This window comes from Vulpes vulpes, chromosome 16 (genome assembly GCF_048418805.1).
Source record: "Vulpes vulpes isolate BD-2025 chromosome 16, VulVul3, whole genome shotgun sequence".
Taxonomy (NCBI): domain Eukaryota; kingdom Metazoa; phylum Chordata; class Mammalia; order Carnivora; family Canidae; genus Vulpes; species Vulpes vulpes.
The window spans coordinates 56,631,825-56,655,783 of NC_132795.1; the positions used below are offsets into that span (position 1 = coordinate 56,631,825).

The 23,959-nt window shown below is 50.6% G+C and overlaps 2 protein-coding genes across 5 annotated transcripts in view; both read left to right on the forward strand.

The window, feature by feature from the left end:
• Positions 1-4,086, forward strand: part of MYH9 (myosin heavy chain 9) — a 90,563-nt gene extending 86,477 nt beyond the window's left edge. Inside the window, exons 36-41 of the mRNA XM_072742099.1 lie at positions 103-191; positions 284-407; positions 632-840; positions 1,405-1,513; positions 1,599-1,771; positions 2,511-4,086. Of these exons, the coding sequence (XP_072598200.1) occupies positions 103-191; positions 284-407; positions 632-840; positions 1,405-1,513; positions 1,599-1,771; positions 2,511-2,628 (822 nt within the window). The 3' untranslated portion in view covers positions 2,629-4,086. The remainder of the gene's footprint in view (positions 1-102; positions 192-283; positions 408-631; positions 841-1,404; positions 1,514-1,598; positions 1,772-2,510) is intronic.
• Positions 4,087-7,675: 3,589 nt separating this feature from the next.
• LOC112929157 (apolipoprotein L2-like) lies at positions 7,676-19,434 on the forward strand. 4 transcript variants are annotated; one of them, XM_072742102.1, is made up of 8 exons: positions 7,676-8,045; positions 9,632-9,697; positions 12,598-12,636; positions 12,810-12,873; positions 13,204-13,246; positions 13,426-13,532; positions 14,482-14,614; positions 17,442-19,434. In XM_072742102.1, the coding sequence occupies exons 6-8, from the start codon at positions 13,502-13,504 to the stop codon at positions 18,277-18,279; spliced, it is 1,002 nt and encodes a 333-aa protein (XP_072598203.1). In that variant the 5' UTR covers positions 7,676-8,045; positions 9,632-9,697; positions 12,598-12,636; positions 12,810-12,873; positions 13,204-13,246; positions 13,426-13,501; the 3' UTR covers positions 18,280-19,434. The 4 variants fall into 4 exon arrangements, with proteins under 4 accessions (XP_072598203.1, XP_072598202.1, XP_072598201.1 ...); XM_072742101.1 differs by lacking the exon at positions 7,676-8,045 and adding an exon at positions 8,295-8,404; XM_072742100.1 differs by lacking the exons at positions 7,676-8,045; positions 12,810-12,873 and adding an exon at positions 8,295-8,404.
• The last annotated feature ends 4,525 nt before the right edge of the window (positions 19,435-23,959 follow it).

The following is a 23,959-nucleotide window of genomic DNA, read 5'->3' on the forward strand; positions in this document are numbered from 1 at the left end:
CTTGGGGAGCATGGTGCTGTAGAGTGCCAGGAACGGGGGAGGGGGCTTGCGCGGCCTCAGGTGGGCGGCCCCAGCGGGTCACGGTCTGGGTTCTCGTGGCAGGAACTGGCAGCTGCCGAGCGTGCCAAGCGCCAGGCCCAGCAGGAACGGGACGAGCTGGCAGACGAGATCGCCAACAGCAGCGGCAAGGGGTGAGCCGTGGCGTGGTGTGTTCAGCTGAGGGTGGGGGGCGCCCCTCCTCCGGGACAGGCACCGTCTCACTCTGCCTCCCTGCCTCACCCAGAGCTCTGGCGTTGGAGGAGAAGCGGCGCTTGGAGGCCCGCATTGCCCAGCTGGAGGAGGAGCTGGAGGAGGAGCAGGGCAACACGGAGCTGGTCAACGATCGGCTGAAGAAGGCCAACCTGCAGGTAGGCAGGGTCGGGCCCCTGGGTGCCCCTCCCAGTGCATCCTGGCACCTGCAACAGCCTCCCTTGGTTTCCCTCTCTGGACCCTGGCTGTGGCAGGGCTCCCTACCCTGGGAGGGCCCAGAGCTTGGGGCTCTGTGGGACCCAGCGGCCCCACCTCTGCCCCATCGTGCTCCCTGCCCCCCATGCCCAGCCTTCCTCGAGGTCACCTGCCCTCCTTCCCACAGATCGACCAGATCAACACCGACCTGAACCTCGAGCGCAGCCACGCCCAGAAGAACGAGAACGCGCGGCAGCAGCTGGAGCGCCAGAACAAGGAGCTCAAGGTCAAGCTGCAGGAGATGGAGGGTACCGTCAAGTCCAAGTACAAAGCTTCCATCACTGCCCTCGAGGCCAAGATCGCACAGCTGGAGGAGCAGCTGGACAACGAGACCAAGTAGGTGTTCCTGTCCATCACCCGCAACAACCTGCAGGGTGCTCTGTGCCTGCCCGAATCCCAAGTCCCAGGGCCCATGTCCCCTCCTGACCCGCCCTCATCCCTTCCACTGAGCTTCACGGAGTTCACCGAGGAGCCCACGGCCCACCTCTGCAGTTGGGGGCTTTGGTGACTGTCCCTGGGGGCTGAATCAGCAGAGGTGAGGGTTCCTGTCCCATCGGGCAGCCAGTCTGCGGGCTCAGTAAGACTGAGGCTTCTTTGGTGGTAATGGGCAGGTCGCCCCAGGCCCCAAATCTCAGTTTTCCCTCTCCTTGCCACATACATGCTCTTGGGACTGTGCCCCTCCCTTCCTGAGCCCTTTTGCTCATCTGTGAAATGGAGCTGGTCACCATGCCTCCCGTAGACCGACGGTCGTGGGTGCTCAGTGACGAGCGCCCTCCTCAGCCTCAGAGCCTCCAGGTGGGGGAGATGCCAGCGAGGTCTAAGGACAGCTCATCCGGCTGCTGGCAGGTGGCCGGACCCTGTGAAGGAGGGTCCCTGAGCCGCCTCGTCTGTGCCTCGCAGGGAGCGCCAGGCAGCTTGCAAGCAGGTGCGTCGGGCCGAGAAGAAGCTCAAGGACGTGCTGCTGCAGGTGGATGACGAGCGGAGGAACGCCGAGCAGTTCAAGGACCAGGTGTGTGTGCACACCGAGCGGTGGGGCCCCGGGACCCTCCCGCGCCCCCGTCCTTAACCGGGGCCGCGGCCGCCTGTCTCTGCAGGCCGACAAGGCATCTACCCGCCTGAAGCAACTCAAGCGGCAGCTGGAGGAGGCCGAGGAGGAGGCCCAGCGGGCCAACGCCTCCCGCCGGAAGCTGCAGCGCGAGCTGGAGGACGCCACCGAGACCGCCGATGCCATGAACCGCGAGGTCAGCTCCCTCAAGAACAAGCTCAGGTGAGCCCTGTCTCCCCTCCCCGAAGCCCATGGGCTCTGAAGGGTGCACTGTGGACAAAGCTTCCAGAGCTGGTTCTATCTGTGCCCTGGCGGTCAGTGGCCAGGCGCCCCATGCTGCGCTGTCCTCCGCGGCTGGACCGCTCCCGGGCCTTCCGGGTGCACGGCGGCTCTTGGGGTCCTTTGTCCCCATTTCGTCTGCACACTTGGCCTGGTAGCTCCAAACCTCATGAGAAGGTGTCCAGGCTGGGTGTTTCGCCCCAGTGGTGGCCCGAGGTGGCCTGCCGGTCCCTGGCACGCATGGGCTGGGTGTGGCCCAGGGCCCTGACCATCTAGGCCTGCGCCCCTGGGGGGCTGTGGTGTGGATCCCGAGGAGCGGGTCCACTGAAGAAGTTCAAGTGGTGGAGGCAGAGGGTCTTTTTCTCCAGGATTCTCACTTCTCTCCAACATTCTGGCCCACAACAAATATTAACTTTCTTATGTGTGATCAGAAGGTGCTGGGATGTGCTTACAGGATGGTCACTCGGTGACCTCTTGGGTTCACCTCATTTTGTATGCCATTTGAGCATCTGTATGAAAGGTGACGTCTGTGCACCCGTGTTCTGGGGTAAAGTGGGAGGCCGGGGGGCCCGAGGCCCTGTCGGATGTCTGGGCCTCGTGTCCCTCTAAAGATGGCATTGAAGTGTGTGAGCGGTACTCGGCCACCCTAGCGACCCTGCTGACCCTGTGCCTCTGCCCCCAGGCGAGGGGACCTGCCGTTTGTTGTGCCCCGCCGGGTGGCCCGGAAAGGTGCTGGCGACTGCTCAGACGAGGAGGTGGACGGCAAGGCGGACGGGGCTGAGGCCAAAGCTGCCGAGTAACCACTCCTCCGGCTGCCCGAGACGGACGGACAGACCGACAGACGACTCCGCCTCCCCTTTCCAGCCCCACAGCACCCCGTCCACCTTCTTGGGACTGCTGTGACTATGACCTCCTCACCCAGTCCCGCCAGGCCAGGGGACCTCAGGCCTGTGCCTCCCTGCCCGCTCCCCACCCCAGGCCTTTCCAGGGCGTTCGGCTTTCTCTGCTGCAGCCCCCTCCTGCTCCCCTCCTACCCCCAGAACCTGATACCAAAGAGTCAGAGTCTTGGGCCACTGGCCTGGGAACAGAGTGACCAGCAGGATCTTTGGCCCTCTCTTGCCAAAAAAGCACAAGATGGCGAGGCAAGGAGGGCGGGCCACCGGGGAGGGGCAAAGAGTTTTCTACGAATCTATTTTTCTTCAGACTAAGAAGTTTTGATAGCCCGACACCCCAGGAGAGTTGTCACCTTCCCCCACCTCCGCCACCAGCTCCCCCTCCTCCTTTGCTGTTGGCAATCACACACGGCGACCTCACGACCTCCACCCCATTGCCCCCCCCCCCCCCCCCCCCGCCCGACTCCCGTGGGCCCTGGGTGATTGGGGAAGAGCAGGCCCAGGGCCGCCACCTCTGTGCGGGGCACAGACTGCGGGGGGCGGGGAAGGAGAGTCGTTCCTCCCCACCTGCTCTGGGCAGCGCCACTGTCCCCTCCTGTTTCTAAAGTGTCTCAAGTGCAATGACGACCCCCTTCCCTCCTTTGCCGAGGGCAGCCTGCCCCTGCCACAGCGGGGCCAGGCCGAGCAGACAGGGCCTCGGGGCCAAGCTGGAAAGGCCAGCAGTGGCTTCTCCCAACGTTCTTGGGGACCAAATATATTTAATGGTTAAGGGACTTGTCCCGAGTCTGACAGCCAGAGCATTGCAAAGGGCCAGTGGCCCTCCCGCATGACCTTGTACCTACTCAGAGACTGGGGCCCGATTGTAGACTATCTGCACCGAGGACTCGGTATGGTTTAAAAATCTGTCATCTGCACGGTTGTGTTTGAAAGGAAAAAAAAAGTTTCCCTCCCCTTATAATAAATGATAAAATTCCAAGTCTTTATCACTGCCTTTCCTTTGGAACCATGTTTAGAAGAGAGTAGCTTGTCCTACACTGGTCTACACTGGTTGCTGAATTTACCTGTATTCCTAACTGTTTTGTATATGCTGCATTTAGACTTACTTATAGCAAAGAAGGCATTTTTTTTTTTTTTTAAAGAAAAACCAACTGAAGTCATGATGATATATGAAAGCTACATATGGCTAAAAAGCTCTGAATTCAGGTCCCAGTTGCTGTCACAAAGGAGTGAACGGAGCTCCCAGCCCCACCCCTTTTTTATATTTTAAAAGTGCCTTAGCATGTGTTACAGCTGTCACCACTACAGTAAGCTGGTTTACAGATGTTTTCCACTGAGCGTCACAATAAAGAGAACCATGTGCTATGACCCTGTGTCTGGTGGTGTCTGTGTGTCCAAGCAGGTGGCCTGGATGGGACTGTGCTGGGCTTCTGCAGTGGGTACCTACTTTGTGCATCTCTGGAAGCTTCTGGAAGTGCAACATGGCTGAGGCACAGGCTTGGATGAGGGGCGGTGGTCGTGCAGGGAAGGGTAAGCTCAAAAGGCAGGCTGGGCCCGGGGCAAGGGCGCTAAGAGGATCTCCTGGAAACTTCTGCTGACTTCAGTTACTGAGTACCTACGTGTGCTTGACTGGGGTTAGGGACACGGACCTAGGTGCTGAGTTCCAGGAGCTTCCTTCACTGTCAGACAAAGCCTGCTCTCTGGAGGTTCCTCCGGAGCTGAGTTCTGGACGAGCAGGACCAAGGGAGTCGGTGACGGGCAGCTTCATGATCTGGGGGAAAGGACTTGATTTTCAAGTCCGTGTGTGTCCTCGTCTGAACGTGGAGGTGACCGGGACAGCAGACGCCTTCAAGGGTGTGCTGGGAAGACGGACGGAGGTCATGCAGATACTGGGACTGCTCAGTGCCTGAGCTACACAGCGAGTGCTCAGGAAATTGCAATTCTTATTAATTAAGCACCTACTGTGTGCCGAGCACAGTTCCTCCCTTCCTCTCTTCATCCCCTCAGTACCACAGTCAGGTATGTACGCTTTCCAAAAGCAAGGAAACCAAGGTGTGGTGAGAAGCTGGGAGGGGGGCATTTGAGCAGGGCTGTGTGATGCTCCGAAGTCTCCACCACTTGTGGAAGGGAGACCTGGACACAGCGGGGTTCAGGCCTACAGCGCCCTGACAGAAGCACTTCAGGGCAGCTTGTCCGACCCCCTGGAGGTGGGGAGCTGGGTCAGGAGCACCTGACACCTGTGCCAGGGGCTGTGGGCCAACATGGGCCCAGCCAGCCCTAGCCCCCACCCCCTGCGGCCCGGCCACTGGGGACTCAGACTGTCGGGTGCGCCCACTGGCCGGCTGAAATCCAGCAGCCAGTTCTCGTGGTATTGGAAGTTTTGTGACTCATCTCCAGCCAACAGGGAGAACTTAGGGCTGAAAACCACATTTTTAGAATACTTGAGGGTTTTAAGGATTTCTCTCCCTCTGGGCTGTCAACCTTAAAAATAAAAGGGCCATTTTACCAGCAAAATGAGTTTATTCAAGAACAACAGAGGAATGGCAGTTCAGAGCAAACCATGGCAAGTCAGGAGAGACAAAGGCGAGGTAGCTTTTATTCCCTTTTTGGAGGAAATCCGGGAGGGTTGTTTGGAACACAAGCTCCATGGGGAAGAAGAGGAATTCAAGGTTGGTGCGGTTGCTCACTGGCTGCCAGTGGTGGGTAGCGTGTCAGGGCTGAGCAGGGAGGGATCTTCTTTCTTTTCTTGACAGCAGAGGATAAAATCCCTACATGGAAAGCATCCTCCCATGTCAAGACAATTCCAATCTGCCTTCTTCGGGCTGCAGGCTCCCCTCCACCTTCGGGGATGGTTTGTGTCCCACATTTTCACGGGGGACAGCCAGGGAGCCAAGAACACGAACCAGGGAGGCCAGACCCGCTCCCCCCTTCGTGGGCAAGTCGTTTCAGCCATCTGAACCACAGGCTTCTCTTTTGTGAGACAAGGATGCGAAAAGTTTTCCTCCCGGGACTGCTGTAGCGAATACCGTCATGTGGGAGAATGCTTTGCACAGCCCTCGCGGAGGAGTCAGGTGCTGTTATTTTTTTCCACCAAGGTTGGGCTTAGGGATTTATTATTTTTCGTTTCTTATTTTGTTTTTATTCAAGTATAGTTAATATACAGTCTTATATGCGTTTCAGGTGCACAATATGATGAAACAATTTTTTCTGTTTCTCAACATGCATCACAAGAAGTGCGTTCTTTTAAAAAATTAATTAACTTTAAAAATTCAAATTCCAGTATAGTTAACATGCAGTGTTACATTAGTTTCAGGTGTATAATACAGAAATTCAGCAGTTCTGTACGTTACTCAGTGCTCATCATGACAATCGCTCTCCCCATCCTGTTCCCCTGTCCCCCCATACACCTGCCCGACTCCCTCCTGCAACCACCAGTGTGTCTTCTCTGTGTTTAAGAGTCTGACTTAAATAAAAACTTGAAACATTAAAAAAGAGTCTGGAGTTCATTTTTGTTTCTTTTTTCTTTGTTCATTTGTATTGTTTCTTAAATTCCACAGATGAGTGGAATCATATGGCATTCATCTTTCTCTAACTGACTTACTTAACATCATATCCTCTAGATCTGTGCATTTTAACAATTTTTTTAATTAAAAAAAATTTGTTTAAAGATCCATTCCTCCATTTGAGAGAAAGAAACAGAGCATTAGCAGAGGGAAGGGCAGAGGGAGAGAATCTCCAAGCTGACTCTTCTCTGAACCCAAGGCAGAGGGCGATTGCACAACTCTTTTTTTTTTTTTTTTTGCACAACTCTAAGATCGTGACCTGAGTCGAAACCAAGAGTTATTTGGCCACTTAACCTGCTGAGCCACCCAGGCACCCCACCATTTTAACCAATTTTAAGTGTCCGGTTCAGTGCATTAGGCATATTCACACTGTTCTGTGACCATCACCACTGTCCACTTACAGAACTTTTTTGATCTTCCCAAAATGAAACTCCATCCCCACTCAACATTAGGCCCCTGTCCCCTGGTCACCCCCTGGCAACCACTGCTGTGCTGTCTTTAGGAGTTTAATTACTTTAGGGTGCCAGGTACCTCGTATGAGTAGAATCATCCAGTATTTGTACTTTGGTGACTGGCTTTTTCCCTCCAATTTTTTTATGGTGGTAAAATATGCACACCCCCGCATTCCCATCATAGCCATTGTTCAGCATACACGTCAGTAGTGTTCTTTTTAAAAGTTTATTTATTCATGAGACACACAGAGGCAGAGACACAGGCAGAGGGAGAAGCAGGCTCCCTGCGGGGAGCCCGATGCAGGACTCGATCCCAGAACACCGGGGTACACCCTGAGCCAAAGGCAGACGCTCAACCACTGAACCCCCAGGCGCCCAACACTTCAGTAACATTAAATACTTTCACAATGTTTTGTGGCCAGCACCACCATCATTGTTATTCTTTGGTTTTGGGGATTTTAAGTATAAAGTTACTTTTAGTAATGTCCACAGCCACCATGGTGCTCGAATTCATGACCCTGAGACCAAGAGTCGCCAGCTCCATGGACTGAGCTGGCCAGGTGCCTCCCTTTTTTGTAAGGGAGCATAACCATGATTTAGGTTTTCATTGCTGTTGGATCCCCTTGAAAGAGAGCCATCTCCATAAACACTGTGCTAGGGAAGGAGCCGAGCTGCCCACCTCCCACCCACCCATCATGCTCCTTTGTTTTAGACATGGTGGCTAAGGGACGCCTGTGTGACTCAGCTGTTGGGCATCTGCCTTCCCAGTGGGAAGGAGGCCTCGCTGGCTGTTTCTGTTTCCTAGAAACACTAGCTTTCCTGGAAGAGAGAAAGAGAAAGAGAAAGAGATCTTACATCAAGTGGAAATAGGTGGAGAGAAAACAGCCTTTTTTTTTTTTTTTTTTTTTTTTTGAGAAAACAGCCTTACCCTCATTCCTCTCCCACAAGGTCTGCACCCGAGCAAACAGCACTTGGCCACCAAGGATGGGCCTGCTGGGGTGTCCCTGACATCAGGGACAAGTCTAGAGACACCAGGTTAGATCCACGGTGGTGGCACGAAGACCGGGACCTGGCGGCCAAGCCGGGGAGCTAAACCCTCCCCCAGGGCCCATGGGAGCAGAGTAAGGGACCGTGGACTTTGCCAGGCCGGTGCGGAGGGCTTCTCAGAGGCGGTGATGCTAGATTTGGGCCTTGATGTATGGCAGAAGCAGGTGCTCCTGCAGCGGGATCTGGGTACCAGGTGCCTAGGAGCCACGTGGGTGAGGCCTTTAGTGGCTGTGAAGTGAAGTGGTAGGTGTGCAGGGAGCATCTGGTAAGTTGGGGCAGGAAGGAGAATAAGGCGGGCGTGGGGGGGAGTGGGGTGGGAGGACAGGGAGGAGGGGGCTGGGCAGGAAGCCACAGGGTGGAGGGGGACGCTTGTGGTGTGGGGGGTGGGGGGTGTCAGGGACGCGGTTGCTCCTGAGGCGGCCGGGGACTGCCCAGGGAGGGCGGGCTCCGGATGAGCCTGGGTGTCATTGGTTCACCACGAGCAGTGGGGGTTTCCATTTCCCTTCGGGGCCCTGATCTCTTTGGGCCCAGCTGTGTGGTTCCCGCAAGACGCCCAGCGGCGACCGGGTCCCCACGGCTGAGAGCAGCTGGACGTGGTGGGCTGAGTGTGAGGAAGAGCCCTTGGTAAGCTGGGGGCTGGGGCCCGGCCCGGCGGCTCACCCTCCAAGCCACTCTATAAGGAAAGGATCCCTGTGACCTGGAGCTCCAGCCCAGGCCCTAAGCTAAGCAGGGACACATCCCGGATTGGAACCCGGGTTCGTTCCTCTGATAGGTTCCCCCCTCCCCCTGAGCCCCCAAATAGTGGAGAGGGAGGGGGACAGTGCTCAGCCCAGGTTCCAGAGGGTTCCAGACAGCCAGCCAGGCTGAGAGGGCAGGGGCAGGTCGGGGAGCTCATGCCTTTGGGGAATTGGGAGGAAGCAGAGGTGGAGGAGGGGAGGGGAGTCAGAGCCTCTGGGGTGCCCCCAGGGTGCTGCTGCCAGGCTGACCAGCAAAGGAGTTCTGTGGGGTGCAAAGGCTCCGGTGGGTTGTCTTGAGGTACCAGGATTTGGGGTCCTTGTGTTGCCCACATTGTCTCTGAAGGCCTGCTCAGGGCCAAGACCTGCAGGGAACCTGAGGGGGAGTGACTGCCCACGGTGGGATGACCGTGACCTGGGGACAGAGCAGGGGGGTGGCCGGGCTTTGCTCCCCCCGTTCCCCGAATGGGCCCTCTCTTCCGTGTTCTGTGGGGCAGGAAGAGAGGAGAGGCCTGTGTGTCCCCATCAGAAAGAGGGGGGCGGGGCCTGGTTGGCTCAGATCATGATCCTAGAGTCCTTGCATGGAGCCCCACATCCTCCCTGCTCAGGGGGGAGCCTGCTTCTCCTTCTCCCTCTGTCACTAGCCCTGCTGCTTGCTCGCTGTCCTCTCTCTCAAATCATTAATAACTTCTTAAAAAAAAAAAAAAAAAGAGCCAGAGGGGCACCTGTGTGGCTCAGTGGTTGAGTGTCTGCCTTAGGCTCAGGTCGTGGTCCTGGGGTCCTGGGAAGGAGCCCCTCATCTTCTCCCTCTGCCTATGTCTCTGCCTCTCTGTGTCACTCATGAATAGATACTAAAAGTGAAAGAGAAGAAAGAAGAAAAGAAAGAAAGAAAGAAAGAAAGAAAGAAAGAAAGAAAGAAAGAAAGAAAGAAAGAAAGGTGGAGGCGGGTGTTAAGGGTCTGTGGTCGCAGCAGAGGCCAGTGGACTTCATAATCTGAAAACGCCGAAGTGTAGACCTGTGGGCACCACTCTAAGGGTGTGAGCTTAGATCTGTGTGTCTCCGCCGGCAGAGACAAACCTAGAGGCCTTTGGATGGTTAAAGTCACTTTCCTCCTCAGACCCCTGCATCGGAAGCCCTGGTGTTCCTGTGCACCCGCCCGCCCTAGGAGACTGTGTGACCCTGGGTGAGTCCCTTCCCTGGAGATTCTTTGTTCACGTCTCTTCAAAACTTGGCTTCAGTTTCTTCACGCTGATTCATAGGATCTGTCGTGTTTGGGGCCCGCTCAGCTCTTCTCTGCTCTCAGATCCTGGCTAGTACCTCCTGGCCTCTCGCTGTGCTGACTTTGTTCATGGTGCCCTTTGCAATTTTAAATTTTTAACAGGTCAGATCACTGAAACTTTCCCTTTATTGCATCCGAGATTTCCATCCTGACTAGGAACGATTCCCCAACTCAACATTATTTTTTTTCTTTTAATATTTCTTCAGGACATTTGTAGCGTTTTCTCTCTAGCTTATATTCAGGGGAACCCGGAGGGTCAGTCAGTGGGGGAAACCGGCAGGGGAGGAGGAGGTCGGGCTCCTGAGCCTCTCAGCGCAGAGAGGGGGGCTCCAAACCCTGACCTGGTGAGGGAGGTGGGGGACGGAATCCCGGGGCGGAAGGAGCTGCCTAAGCCAAGGCGTGGAGGCTGAGGTGTGATCAGAAGCAAGGCCGGGGCAGGTCGAGCCTGCGACTCTTGATCTCAGGGTGGTGAGTTCAAACCCCCCATTGGGCTTGCAGCCTCCTTAAAATAAAAATTAAAAAAGAAAAATAGAAGCCGGAAGGAAGGGTGCGTGGGGTGCCTGGACGGAGGCGACGTGCAGGTGGGGAGCAGAGAGGAACACAGGGGTGTGCGGGTGGGGGCCTGGGGCCAGGCCAAGGGGTGTGAGGCTGATTCTGGCTCCTCCTCCCTTTCCTGCCCAGGAGCAGGGGCCGAAGCCACTTGCAGGGTGATGCTGTGTGAGGATCTCGGTCCTGCTGCCTTGGAGCTTAGACAGAGCCGGTGGGGCCGGGAGGGCCCCTGTCCTGTCCAGGCCGTGCAGTCGGGTTCCCTCCTTCTCCTCCTGACGGCCTTGCCGGGAACTGAGCTATCCGCCGGCTGGCCGAGGACCCCGGGTACCAAGCAAGCAGGAGGGAGCATAGTCTGGCCTCCAAGGCCAGCTGAGGCCCAGGCCGAGGGCAGGGCCAGGCCGAGAATAGCAGAAGACAGGACGGATGGACCTCTGGCAAACGTCTGGTGTCACCCCGGGTTCTCCTCCTTCTTCTCTTGGTCGTTGGGCTTCATGGTATCATTTGGCTGCCTTGCCCCTCCCCCGTCTCCAGGGTCAAGGGACCCCCCCTAACCTGAGGTCCCCTTGCATCTTGTTGGCCGAGGCTGGGCCGGACAGCCAGCCCTTGCTGCAAAGACAACCAGTAAACTCGTCCCTGATGTCCAGGCCCAGAGGGGCAGCAGGCGGAGGGGGTGGTCAGTGGCCTTGGAGGAGTGTGGAGGTGTGTGGGACCTGGTGGGCAGGACACAGCAAGGCCAGGAGAACCAATGCGTTGTGAAGGCCAGAGCTGAGAGCAAAGAGCTGGCCATGCATGGGTGGCAGGATGCGAGCAGAGCCACAGTGGCTTGGAGACAGAGAGAGGGACCTGCTGGGAGCTGTGTGCCCCCATCGCTGGGCCTGCCCTGATCACCCAACAGCTGTGTTTCTGCTTTGCTCCTGTCCTGACACAGCGTCCACCATGGCCTTCTGGTCAGTGCCCCTCAGCCTGAAGCCACCAGGGCCACTCCTGGAGAGTACAGATTCCCTCTCTACTAACTGACTTTTTTTACCCATATGCCCACCCACCTTCCCAATGAAACGCAGGTGCTTTTAATTTTTTGCTTTTTCTTTACGTGGTTCATCAAGATCTTTAAGTGATATTCTTACACTGGAAACAGAATAGGTGCAAGAGTCGGCTCTGGGAGACAGGAAGTCTGGATTTGAGTCCCGGCTCTGGCACTAGCCGGCTGCTTGGATAAATTATTTAACCTTTCAGAGCTTCGGTTCCTTTTCTTACAGAGTCATGGTGAGAACTAGTATATGAGTTAATTCACACAGAGCGTTTAGAACAGTGCCTGGTGCAATGCAGGTAGTCCTCAACCACTAGAGCTAATCTCTTTCCCTTGATTTTTAAACTGTAATTTTTAAATTGTGATATTTAAAAGTTCTTTCTTACCAGGACAGAGAAGAGTTTCACTTATTTTTATACTTTCTTTTACACACTTTTCCACCTTCTCCTAATAATATAACCCTAATATTATATCCTCTATTAGAAACCTTTCTAGTAAAAAAAAAAAAAAAGGAAAGAAAAACAAAGAAAAAAAAAAGAAACCCTTCTAGTGGTCGCAATTTAATTACACCTTTGTTTCTTTTTCCTTTTTTTCTTATGTCTTTATTTCTTAGCCTCTCAATTGCACTCAGGATTTTTGGACTCCGCACTCTGTGAAATGAGGATATTAATCCTTCTCCTCTCTTCATGCTTCACCTCTCAGCTTCTGCTATTGTACTTTAGGTGCATGTTGATTGGCAACGGGGGCATTTAGTTCTCTTATTTAATAGTCTCTTGTGTTCTTTTTTTTTTTTTGTCTCTTGTGTTCTTAAAGTGAAAAAGCAAACAAGATTGTTCACATCTTTGTGTTGTTTTCAGTATTGTTTACTGTAGAGGTAACTTGTGAAATACAGTTGCACATGCTTCCTTGCACAGCTTTAGTTTTTCGTAATTTTCTAGTTGCCTTTGTTTTTGCACCTTGCCATGTTGCGTTCAACATTTCCTCAATTTCTTTACAACTGTGCATTATGTGAGGTATTAGATCAAGTCCCCTTACCCCACAGAACTATTCACTTCTTATTCCATCCTGGGCTGGTGGTTCCCTAGGCTTGCTGTATGCCCTGCTGTATTCCTTGGATTCCTTTCTCCCTATGTTCTGTTTCCTGTTTCCTGGATCCCTCACATCTTTCCATCTTGGTTATTACTGTCAACTTCCCCCATAAGCACACAAACTTTTTTTTTTCCTGCAGCTCTTCCTTAAGTGATTTTCTAAGAAAAGACTGCGAAAGGTAACTTGTCATTTCCTGTTTAGTTCCATTTATTTTTTCACATTTTCATTTCACTTTCTGGAAGTTTTCCTTAGCTTTTGCAACCTTTCCTTAGACTTCTTTAGTTTGTTGGTCACTTTTTAATACCCAAGATCTCTTTTTTGGTCCCATTAATTTTTTTTTGCCCTTTTCAGTGCATCTTATTCTCATTTTATGAAGAAAACACCTTTCTGATCTCCCTGAGGACACTGATTCAAGGTTTAAAAATTTTTTTATTTTATTTTATTTTATTTATTTATTCATGAAATTATATTGATATTACAAAATTCTTTTGATGTCATTTTTTAAATGTTTTACTTAGTCCAGCTTATTTTTGGTTGTTGTTGTTGTTGAAGTAAGGAGCCCTGCCTGTCCTAGATAGTGGATCAGTATTAGCTATTATCAATTAGGAAACACACATGTTCTTGACCTCAAGGAATTTCCAGAACATGTCTTCCCATCTTTTCTTCTATGTTTGGTTTTATTGCTTCCGTAGCTTCTCAGATGGCAGTCTCCTTGTCTGATTATCTTCTCCTTGTGCCCCAACAGGAGGACAGGACTCTGACTTGGCTTGGGAATGAGTTGGAGTGAGGTGAGGAACCTTCCTTAAGTAGCAGCCAGCCGAGGCCAGTGGACAAACACATGGGGTTAAGTCCATTTTGGCATTTGTGGCCATCCCAGAGGGAACCACCAGAGGCCTGGACCCTGGCTGCTCCCTGTTGCCACAGCTGGCTCACATTTGACCCCACCATTTGTTCTCTCTTCCCCAAGGCTGAAGCAACACCTCCTTCCAGCTGAGACACAGACAAGACTGTAGGGAAACTCCTCAGATCCCACTGCTGGCACCATGACCTCGGAAGGCCGTGAACTCTCCCCAGGTAGTCACCTTCTACTTTCTGGAAGATGCCTGGTATTGCGGGGATGCCTCCAGCTGAGTTAACCTACAGAGGAGTCAGTCCCTTGAGAGTGTCATCGAGCCCCCAAGAGGGGTCAAGGGGAGTCCCCACCACAGGGTCTGTAGGGACACTTCCCTCCTGCCTTCTCAGGGTCTTGGCTGAGATGATCACTTTCTCTCCTTCCCCCTGCTGTCCTTTCAATGACCCAGAAGTAAGGCAAGGACAGCCCAAAGACCTGGGGGACAGCAGAAAGAGAAAGAGGGGGTCCTGAGGTAGGGTGCAAGGGGAGGTAGACTGGCAACCTTGGAGGCCTCTCCTGCCCTCTTGCCCTGGTCAAGCCTCCAGCATGGCTCAGGATGACTGGGGGCTTTGCAACAGAGGCCATTCCCTCCAGCTCTCACCCTACTGCCAGCCTGACTGCTCTGTGAGGGTCAGTGGGACACCGACCAGGCCCCCAGTCGGGTCTTTGCCACAACCCACCTGTGTGACCTGGGTGCCTTACTTTACCTTATCTATAAATGTGGATGTTTCCTTATGTTGTTATGAGGATCAATATACTGTGTTTATGTGGTTTGGGCCAGTACCTGCTACACTGGATGTCCTCCCTAAGTATTGTTACTCTCCTCTTGACCTGGAACCTGTTACTTACCTCCTCTCTCCCAGCATTCCCCACCCCGATGGCTATATTAGGGCACTTGCCCTGTGTCCCAACTAAGCATCTGCTTATCAGTATTGAAAGCAGAGCAGGAACTGATTCTTTGATCTCAGTACCCCTGCCTAGGCCAGTTCTCAGCTCTTCCCTCCTTTATCCATAAATACATAGCTTTGAAGCTGTGGTTTCCCTCCAGCTACGCCCTGGTTTTCTCTCTCTCTTAGTGTAACAGGAAAAAGAAAAAAACTAAACAACCCTTCATTCTTTCTTTCCATCTAGAGAACGAAAGTTTTCTTGAGGATGCTATTGCGTATTTCCAGAACACCGTGAGCCCAGAAGTACTGCATCACCTATTGAACGACCATGAAGCCTGGGAGAGATTTGTGGCTGTGGCTGTGGCCTCATTGCCCAGGTAACACCTCAGGGATGCCCCACAATGGTCACCCCCATCTCTAATTGGCAGGATCCTGGGGTGGAGGTTGAGTATGTTCCCTCTCAACAATCCAAAAGGAATATGTCTTCCATGATATTCACTGGCAGTGAATGGCCTCGGATTGAGAAGGGAAACCTGTAGAGGGCAGGTTATGTGACCTTGGACCTTAACATAAAGTAGAACTTTCTCTGCCTTGGTCTCTTCAACTGTTCAATTTTATCCTGAAGAAACTAAGATAATGCATGTAAATTACTTAGCATAGTGACTGACACAGAGTAGGTACTCAATTAATGTTAACTTTTCAGAGGATTACTGGGAGAAGTCAGGGGCCATGGGTCTTCTTCCATGAGATGAGGGCTAAACAGGACTTCCTCTGGGACAATTCAGAAGAATACTGACACATCAGTCTGTGGAGAAACTGGAATTGGACTGAACTGGGTTGGATCCTGATTTTATCTTTGCCCAGTCCTGGGGGTCTCTGGGTCTGTATGTCTTGGAGTCTCAGATTTGCCATTTATTCAATGGAAGCTAGAATTGAATCTGATAAGATTGTGGTAAAGGTCTCAGTGTGAATTGCAAGGTCAAAGGTGAGGATCCAAAGGCCATGATCCCGTCCAAAAGCCCAGGAGGCTTGGATCAGTACCTGCCATCCTGGTGGTCAGGATGGACAAGGGGTTCTAGGTTGGAGGACCAGGTAGGATTGGGCAGCAGAGCGGGGCCTGGGTGAAGCTCTAGGGCACAAAACTTGAGGAGGCCCTGGACCTAGCAGAGATGTTGTGAGAGGGAGAGGGGACATTTTTCCTCTTGCTTCTTTGATCTCCTCCCCCCAGGCATCCGGGGCTATAGGAAGGTGTTTCCTCTATGCTTTGCCTGGGAGTTTGGGAGTATTGACTACCAGTTGGAAGCTCTTGTCGTCTACATAGAGCAGGGCCAGGCCAGTGGGAGTTAGTGTGGTTATGTGACAGCTTCCAGCTCCAGAGGGGCATTTGCCAATTCTGTCCTCATTAAGGGATTCTGAGACTCAGAAGTGCCCACCAAAGAGGAAAGTACTTCCTCCACCAGCTTGCCCAAAGGCAGGTCTTTTTTGGCTTAGTGCTTCAGATAGAAGGTTCTCAAGATCTCTTTGTCAAGTTGCACATGGTCTTGGTGGACATGCATGCGAAGCTGTCACCAGCTAAGATGTGAATTAGGTTGGTGACACCTATGAGGTCGGGTGTGCTGGGTGCTGGGTCGAGGGTCAGTGATGTGCACTGGAGAGACTGAGGGAACCAGGGAGCAGGTGTGCTGCTTCTCAGTCAGTTGGGGCAGTGGCTGGGCTCCAGCAGAGGACATCATGCTTGGGATGACAGAGCAGGTGCCAAGCAAAATGATCATTAAGATCCCTTCTTGCTCTGAGGGTTTTTTTTTTTTTCTTTAATTCCAAGTTCCCACAGTGAGCTACACTGTAAAGTCTGAGAGCACTCTCCCTACAATTGCCCTTACTTTTGGCACCAACTGGTAATTGTGGCAGTGGGGTTCCCCAAACCACCCGAGATTGGATGAGTCTCTGGAAGCACTTGTAGAGCTCACTGAGACCTGTCACTCTCGGTAATGCTGTGTCACAGGGCAGGTTACAGGTTACCTTCAGCCAAGGAAAGAGACACTTGGGGCAGAGGCCTGGAGGGTTTCCAGTGCAAAGCTTCAATTGTCCTCAGGATGCATTACTGTCCTGTATTCAGTGTGTAACAATAGCATGTGGAGCATTGCCCAGCAGGGAAGCTCTCGGTGTGAAAGTAAACAATTATCATGACACTTATTAAAATGGCAAAGAAGACTTAATTCATGTTGTAGGTGTCCAGAGAGTGTTTGTCATAGGGCAGTGAGATCCGGCTTAACTAGGACTACAGCAAGATAGTTAGGGATTTAGTCAAGGAGCAGGTTGGGGCCTGGGGATGAATAATCACTAAGAGGAGACATGAAGGTGGGGGGATTCTTACTAACCTGATCCAACAGGGTTCTTGCAAAGACTGAGCACTCCAGGCTGTTAAGGACAGAGCACAGAAGACCAACGGCAAGGCCTGGTCGGGCAGAGGGCTCAGAAGAGCCTGAGTAATGTTTGGTCATGGAGAGAGTCTTTTTCAACCCGAGGCTCAGGGTATAGACTTTTATTGGGGCTCAGTCCCATGCTCCCTGCATGGCCACCTGGTGATCTCCAGCTCCACTTAGAGGTCATACTAACACTTTTAGTTTCTAGTTCTTCCATAGATCAGAACTGACAGCACATGACCCAACGCCCTCATCATACATCGTCTTGTCAGGCTGTCCAGTAGCCTGAGGCCCAGGCATCATCATTCTAGCAGCCTTGACATCCTAGGTAGGGCCTAGAGCTCACCTCCAGTGCCAAAGGCAAAGGGCAGGCCTCTGTGGGTAAGGTTAATCCTTCAGTACACACGAAGAGCCTCCCAACAAAGGTTTTTCTGCTCCCACCCCACTTCCCTGTGTTCATCTACTGAGTTCCCAGTCTACAAACACTGTGGCACTGACCGGCTTACCTGACCTTGACTCTAGAGGCATCTTCCTCAAATACCCACCGCGTAAGAGCATCTTCAGATGACATGGACTTATTTTTCCCCGACCTGACTGTGTCTTACGGAACATGAACAATGGGAAGAATGTGTTTAACACTGCAGAAACATTTCTTTACATTTGTAAAATTCTTTTCCGTTCGATTTCTAGTAAACATTTTCTGTGGTTTACGTAGGATAGATCAAATCAAGCCCATTTGACAGATCAGTCTTTCTTACTCACTAGACCTTCGCTGTTTCAGGGAGGAGGCTGACACACAACATGAAGGTTTGAATGACCTGACAGGACACATGCATATGGAAGACGAAGACCTGGCTAGGGAGACTTTTTTGAATGTGTTTCCCCAGTTGAAAGTGGAGCTTGAGAACCGCATAAGAAAGCTCCGTGAGCTTGCAGATGAGGTTGACAAGGTCCACAAGCGCTGCACCATCTCCAACATGGTAGCGAGCTCCACCGGTGCTGCGTCTGGCCTCCTGGGCATCCTTGGTCTGGGTCTGGCACCTGTAACAGCAGGGTTCAGTCTGACACTCTTGACAACTGGATCGGTGCTGGGAGTCGCAGCTACTGTGACTCACGTGTCCACCAGCCTTGTGGAATACTCAAACACATCGTCTGCAAGAGCTGAAGCCAGTGACCTGGTGTCTGGTATTGATCAAGGGGACAGAGTTGGATTGGGTCTGCAGAACACCATGCTCAAAATTCTTTCTTTAGGATCTCTCATTAAAAATCTGCAAAAAATTGCAAAGAATAATAGTGCCAAGAAGGTAGCCAAAGTCCAACCTCACCTGGTAGACAAGGCCAGGCGCCTCATGACAGGTAGGAGTGTCTCAGTTCGAAGTGGCAGTCTGGTGCAGAAAGCTTTTGGAGGTACTGCTCTGGCAATGACCAAAGGAATCCGGTTTCTGGGCATGGCTAGCTCAGGTGTGTTCCTTCTGATGGATGTGGCCAGCCTTGTAAAAGAGTCAAGGCACTTGCATGAAGGGGCAAGGGCAGAGTCAGCCGAAGTGCTGAGGCAGCACGCCCAGGAGCTGGAGAGAAAGTTGGAATTGCTCACACGGCTCTATGAGAGTCTCATGTAGGGCTGACTCCATGACCTCCAAGCAGGGACGGAGCAGGGGTGAGTGTGGGACAAAGACATAGAGGGACTTTATTATAAGGGGAGGGGGGCAAAATAACGTTTTGGGGGGGCATTCCAGAGTTTAGCATTAGATTAGTTGGGCCCAGTGACGGCAGGGTTTATTCAGTTTTTTTTTTGGGGGGGGGGGTCCCAGGGAGGAAGGGACATGGGGCTGGAATGAGGAGACAGGGATGGAGAGAGTGAGGGGAATATACCAAAGAGGACACGGGGGATGTGGGGAAAGAGGGGCGCGCAGGAACAAGCAGCGAGGCCAGGAATACTCAAGCGAGAATGGTTGGAATATGCGAGAAGTGCTCCTCTGCCGACCCTCCCCGTGGTGACGCGCTGGCAGGAGTGGACCCCTTCCTACAAATCCAAAACCATGATGAGATTCTACTCCCCCTGGTCAGAATGGCCTGAACAAATCAGGACACAACAGATGCTGACAAGGATGTAGAGAATGGGAAACCCTCTGATGCTGCTGGTGGCAATGCAAGCTGGGGCAGCTGCTCTGGAAAACCATGTGGAGGTTCCTCAAAAAGTTAAAAATAGAGCTACCTTATGACCCAGTAATTGCAGTGCTAGGTATTAATCCAGATGATAAAAACACAGTGATTCAAAGGGCATGTGCACCCCGATATTTATTTATTTTATTTTTCAAAGATGTTACTTACTGGAGAGAGGCCATGGGGAGGGTGGGGAGGAGCTGAGAGAGGGGGCCAAGTGGACTCCTCCATGAGCAGGAAATCCAGCTCAGGGCTCAATCCCAGGACCCTGAGATTATGACCTGAGCTGAAGGCAGATGTTTAACTGACTGAGCCACCCAGGCTTCCACCCCAATATTCATAGCAGCAATGTCCACAATAGTCCAACACTGAAAAGAGGCCAGGGGTCTATCAACAGATGAGTGGATAAAGATGTGTAGATACACACAATGGAATACTACTCAGCCATCAAAAAAGAATGAAATCTTACCATTTCAATAACATGGATGGAACTAGATGGTATTGTGCTAAGTGAAATAAGTTAATCAGAGAAAGACAAATACCACATGATTTCACTCATAAATAGAATTTAAGATAGAAAACAGGTGAACATAGGGAAAGGGAAAGAAAAATAAGAGGAAAACAAGGAGGAGACACACCATGAGAGACCCTTAACTCTGGGAAACAAACTGAGAGTCTCTGGAGGGGAGGTGGGGGGTGGGGGAGTAACTGAGTAATGGGCATTAAGGAGGGCACGTGATGGAATGAGCACTGGATATTATATGCCCCCGATGAGTCATGAAACTCTACCCCTGAGACAAATAATGTACTATATGCTAACTAAATTGAATTTAAATAAAAAATTATATATATAAAAAAGAATGGACTCTTTCCTGCCTCAACTCACCTTTGTCTTCCAGTCGACTGACCTTCATTAGATGATGACTTCCTCATGATGGTGGTGGTGGGGACGATGGCAGAAGGGTGGGGGAACATTTGGCAAGTTGCTGGTGCTTTTGGGGGCCAGGTGCACTGAGAGACCAATGAAATTCTAAAGGTGGTGTTGGAACCGTGGTGATCTGGGAAAAAAAAAAGCATGGGTCGGGGGGTTAGAAAAGAGAGAGCAGATGTCAGCAGCGGGTCAAGGAACCTTGTGGTAGGTCGAGGTCAACTTGGGGCCAAGAGACACGGTGTCTCATCCTGAAGGAGGTTCTTTTTTTTTTTTTTTTTTTAATTTTTTTTAATTTACTTATGATGGTCACAGAGAGAGGGAGAGAGAGAGGCAGAGACATAGGCAGAGGGAGAAGCAGGCTCCATGCCCCGGGAGCCTGATGTGGGATTCGATCCCGTGTCTCCAGGATCGCGCCCTGGGCCAAAGGCAGGCGCTAAACTGCTGCGCTACCCAGGGATCCCCTGAAGAAGGTTCTTATAAAGGATTTTTAGGACGAATACAGGTATGCGATATCTTTAAGATCATAAAACTGAATGGGTAAGAATTTCCAGAACTAACTAAAAAGCTGCATTCGAATTAAACAAGAACTAGGAACATGGGACTAAATGAACTAAGTAGAAGAGTGTGGTTTTGTGACTTCTGTTTGAAACACTGCTGGTTCTCTCATGTTTGTGCTTCCAGAATAAGGAAACTTTCTCTTAAGTAAGATACCTATGACTTACAGAAATTTGATAAAGCATTCACTTATGAACAAATTGAAGCATTTAACTTTTCTGTCGACCTAAACCCTCTGATATTCAAAAGGTCTCAGTGAGTATTCTTTCTTCCATGACAATCATGGTCATTTGCATAAGTTCAATAAGAATCTGTTCTCTCTGTAATAGGGGAGCATTGGAAACATTGGTTATTTTACCAAGGCTTTCACTGGAATGTCATATTTGAGAGAGACGTGCATAAAACCACAAAGCCCCTTGGAACAGTTGGCCTGATACCTGTTACAGAGTTCCCAGCAGCGTCACCAGGTGAGTAAAGAATGTCGTCGTCTCCTGACAGGTACAAGAACCTCAGGATAACTGGGGACCAGATGAAGAGCAATCTGCCCACATCTACAGGTATTGCAGGCATGCTGGAGGCGAGTGCTTGACTTGGCTCTGCCTGGAGAGGCTACTAAAAGTTCAAGCTAGAGATTCCTTATAAAATGTTCCAGAAAAACAGGTTTAATGGTCTATACGATCAATCGTTGTTCTTGCTGAGCTTATGCAAATAATGATTCCAAGTTTGTTAAAACTGGACTTGTTTTTCAAATAAATGAGTCGTGATTTGGCTATCTCTAGAAATTAGGGTTATTTCAGAGAGAAAAATGATGTTTCGATAACCCACCTTTGTGGATGTTAAATTCTACTTCTAAATGTCTCTTAATGTTGTTTGCCTAAGCCCGACAACTTGAGGTAAACTTCAGAGAAATTGCCACAGAAGCTCATAGAGACAATCTTCATGCTTTTTATTCCGTGGGAATAACAGGACCCCATGGGTATATGATCATTTAAACAACTGGAAAATAGGATTGGGTCCCCAACGACTGTATAACTCAACTAGCACCTTGACCAATTTTGTGTGGCTGGGATGACAAAATCCCTCCCTAAAAGCCAGAGCATACCCAAACTGTGGGGCTAAGTGTGGGTTTGTGGAGATAACGGATGACCCCACTTTGTGATTGGATTGGATGATGCACTTGGGGATGCCCATATCCCTTGAGACCAGCCTTCTCCCATTTGCCTTTCATTCCTTATATTAGTATCTTGTTAAAGTTGGATCTCACATAAAAGAGGGCTTCTTGATGGTATTACCCCTTAATCACGTTTATCCTAGAACCACCTCTGTTGATGTATAATTGCAAACAAAGATTTTAGCCAAGCATACAACAGGTCTCCTGGTAAAAGGAGCCTCAGAGGTCACTATGGGACAGTCCCTGAGTGGAATGACTTCACATTGGTTCCAGAGTGTCATAGAGACCAAAGGCTACCAATAGATGATGAGAGGCTGACTTCTTGAATACCAGGCTGTGCTTATAGTCATACCTGAAATAGCACTTGACACGTGTCAAACGTATGCTAAACCAGCTACCTTATGCCTGGCCCTGACTATCATAGTTCCAGAGAGCACAACTATTCAGAAGTTAGTAACCTTGTGTATTTTAGTCAACCAGAGTTTAAAGATTCCCCAACAAAGATTCTCCAACAGACAACAGTCGGTTTCCTGGTGGCAATAGTTTTGTGGAAAATGGAGTGAGAATAGCTGGGTATGTTATAGTGCTCACTCATGCTTTGTAATTGCCAAAGTCTTAAAAATTAATATCTGTACTGACTCCAAATATGCTTTCCTAGTCCTACATGCTCACGGAGCCGTTTGGAAGAAAAGGGGATTATTATCAAGCCATTATCCCCAAACAAATAAGGACTTGAAATTATTACTCTTCTTAAGGCTGTACTCCTACCTAAGGAAGTACCTGTAATTCACCTCAAAGGATATCCAAAGGAATGAGATTCTAAAGGGAACAATTCACCGTGCAGCCAAGCAGACAGCACAAAATAAACAACATTAGGTCTTTTACCACTCTTACCTCCAATAAAGTCTGTAAGTCCAGGCTATTCAGACCAGGAAATGCACAGGACTGAGTTGGTAATAATAAAGAAAAATCATTATACCCAAATATAACCAAGGAAGGTAATACAGGGTTTATACCAGGCTACTGATTTGGGTTAAAAAAAAGACCTTGGAGGCAACAAAAAAACTAAGAGAAATTGTTCCTGGATCTGGACTCCCTTGGTCCTTACAAAGTGACAGCAGACCTCTTTTATTACTTCAATTCAAAAGGTGGCCCTCCAAGCCTGAATCGCCCTTGATATCTTGACTGCAGTTAAAGGGAGGCCCAGAATTAGATGATTGTCTCCTAATGGGACCCAATGTCCTTGTGGCCCTAACTTGTGTCCATGGCTTTCCCCCATGGCTGGATAGGCCACTGTACTCGGGGTTTTGCCTGGATGCACAGATGCATTATTAAAACCATTACCAAGCCAGTCGACCTTCCAAATTTAAGACAATGGTGGACACATTCTGCGTCTCATTGGTATAACCACCTCGCATCCAACTTTGTTGCCTCTTTGGGACTGGACAGTGGTGTATGGCACACAGAAGTTCTTAGTAAGTTCATGGTCAAAGCCCTAAGTGATACTCAAAAGAGCATTTCTCCACTAAATACTGAGGTAACACAAATGCATAAAGCAGTTTTACAAAATAGAGCAGCACTACATGTTTAACTGGGTGCTCTGTGCTATCATAAAAACGAAACGCTCTGGGTATGTTCCAGATTACCACATATCTGGGTTTCTAAGCTACGTGTATACTCAAATTGGTGCTTTAAAGGATTCCTCTTTCCTTTAATGATTGGTTAAACACATAGACTAGAGAAGGACTTTTGTCAACTATCAGAGGAGTCTTCTTTGGCCTTCTTTTTCTTTGTGTTATACTAATCATGTTTTGCTGTTTTCTCCCACGTCTCTCCACGTGGTGCCGAGACACCTTCGCTGCCATAATTTCAAGCCAACGGGTGATCCTTTCCACTCAGAAAGATCCACACATGTGGATTCACACATGGATTCAGCTGCCTCTGTCTTCTGTAACCCTAGTATCTATAAGAGCCCCAACTGAGCACGGTCGACCCATAGGTGGGACCATGTCTGTGCCTCTTCTTTTTTTTTTTTTTTAATTTTTAATTTATTTATGATAGTCACACACAAAGAGAGAGAGAGAGAGAGAGAGAGAGAGAGAGAGAGGCAGAGACACAGGCAGAGGGAGAAGCAGGCTCCATGCACCGGGAGCCCGACGTGGGATTCGATCCCAGGTCTCCAGGATCGCGCCCTGGGCAAAGGCAGGTGCTAAACCGCTGCACCACTCAGGGATCCCGTCTGTGCCTCTTCTAATCAGAGGAAGAAGTTAGGGAAGATGACCCTCCACTCTCAGCAACATTAAAGATTTAAGGGTCACAAGTGTTCAGGGGGGAATGATGTGGGAATAAAGGCAGCAGAGGAATTATGAAATGTGCTTATGCCCTACAGCCCACTGACAAGTCCTTGAAACAGGCAGAGTGACCTTCCTCTAGGGACACAACTACCTCAATATCGACAGTTTGCTAAGGGCAAAAGGCA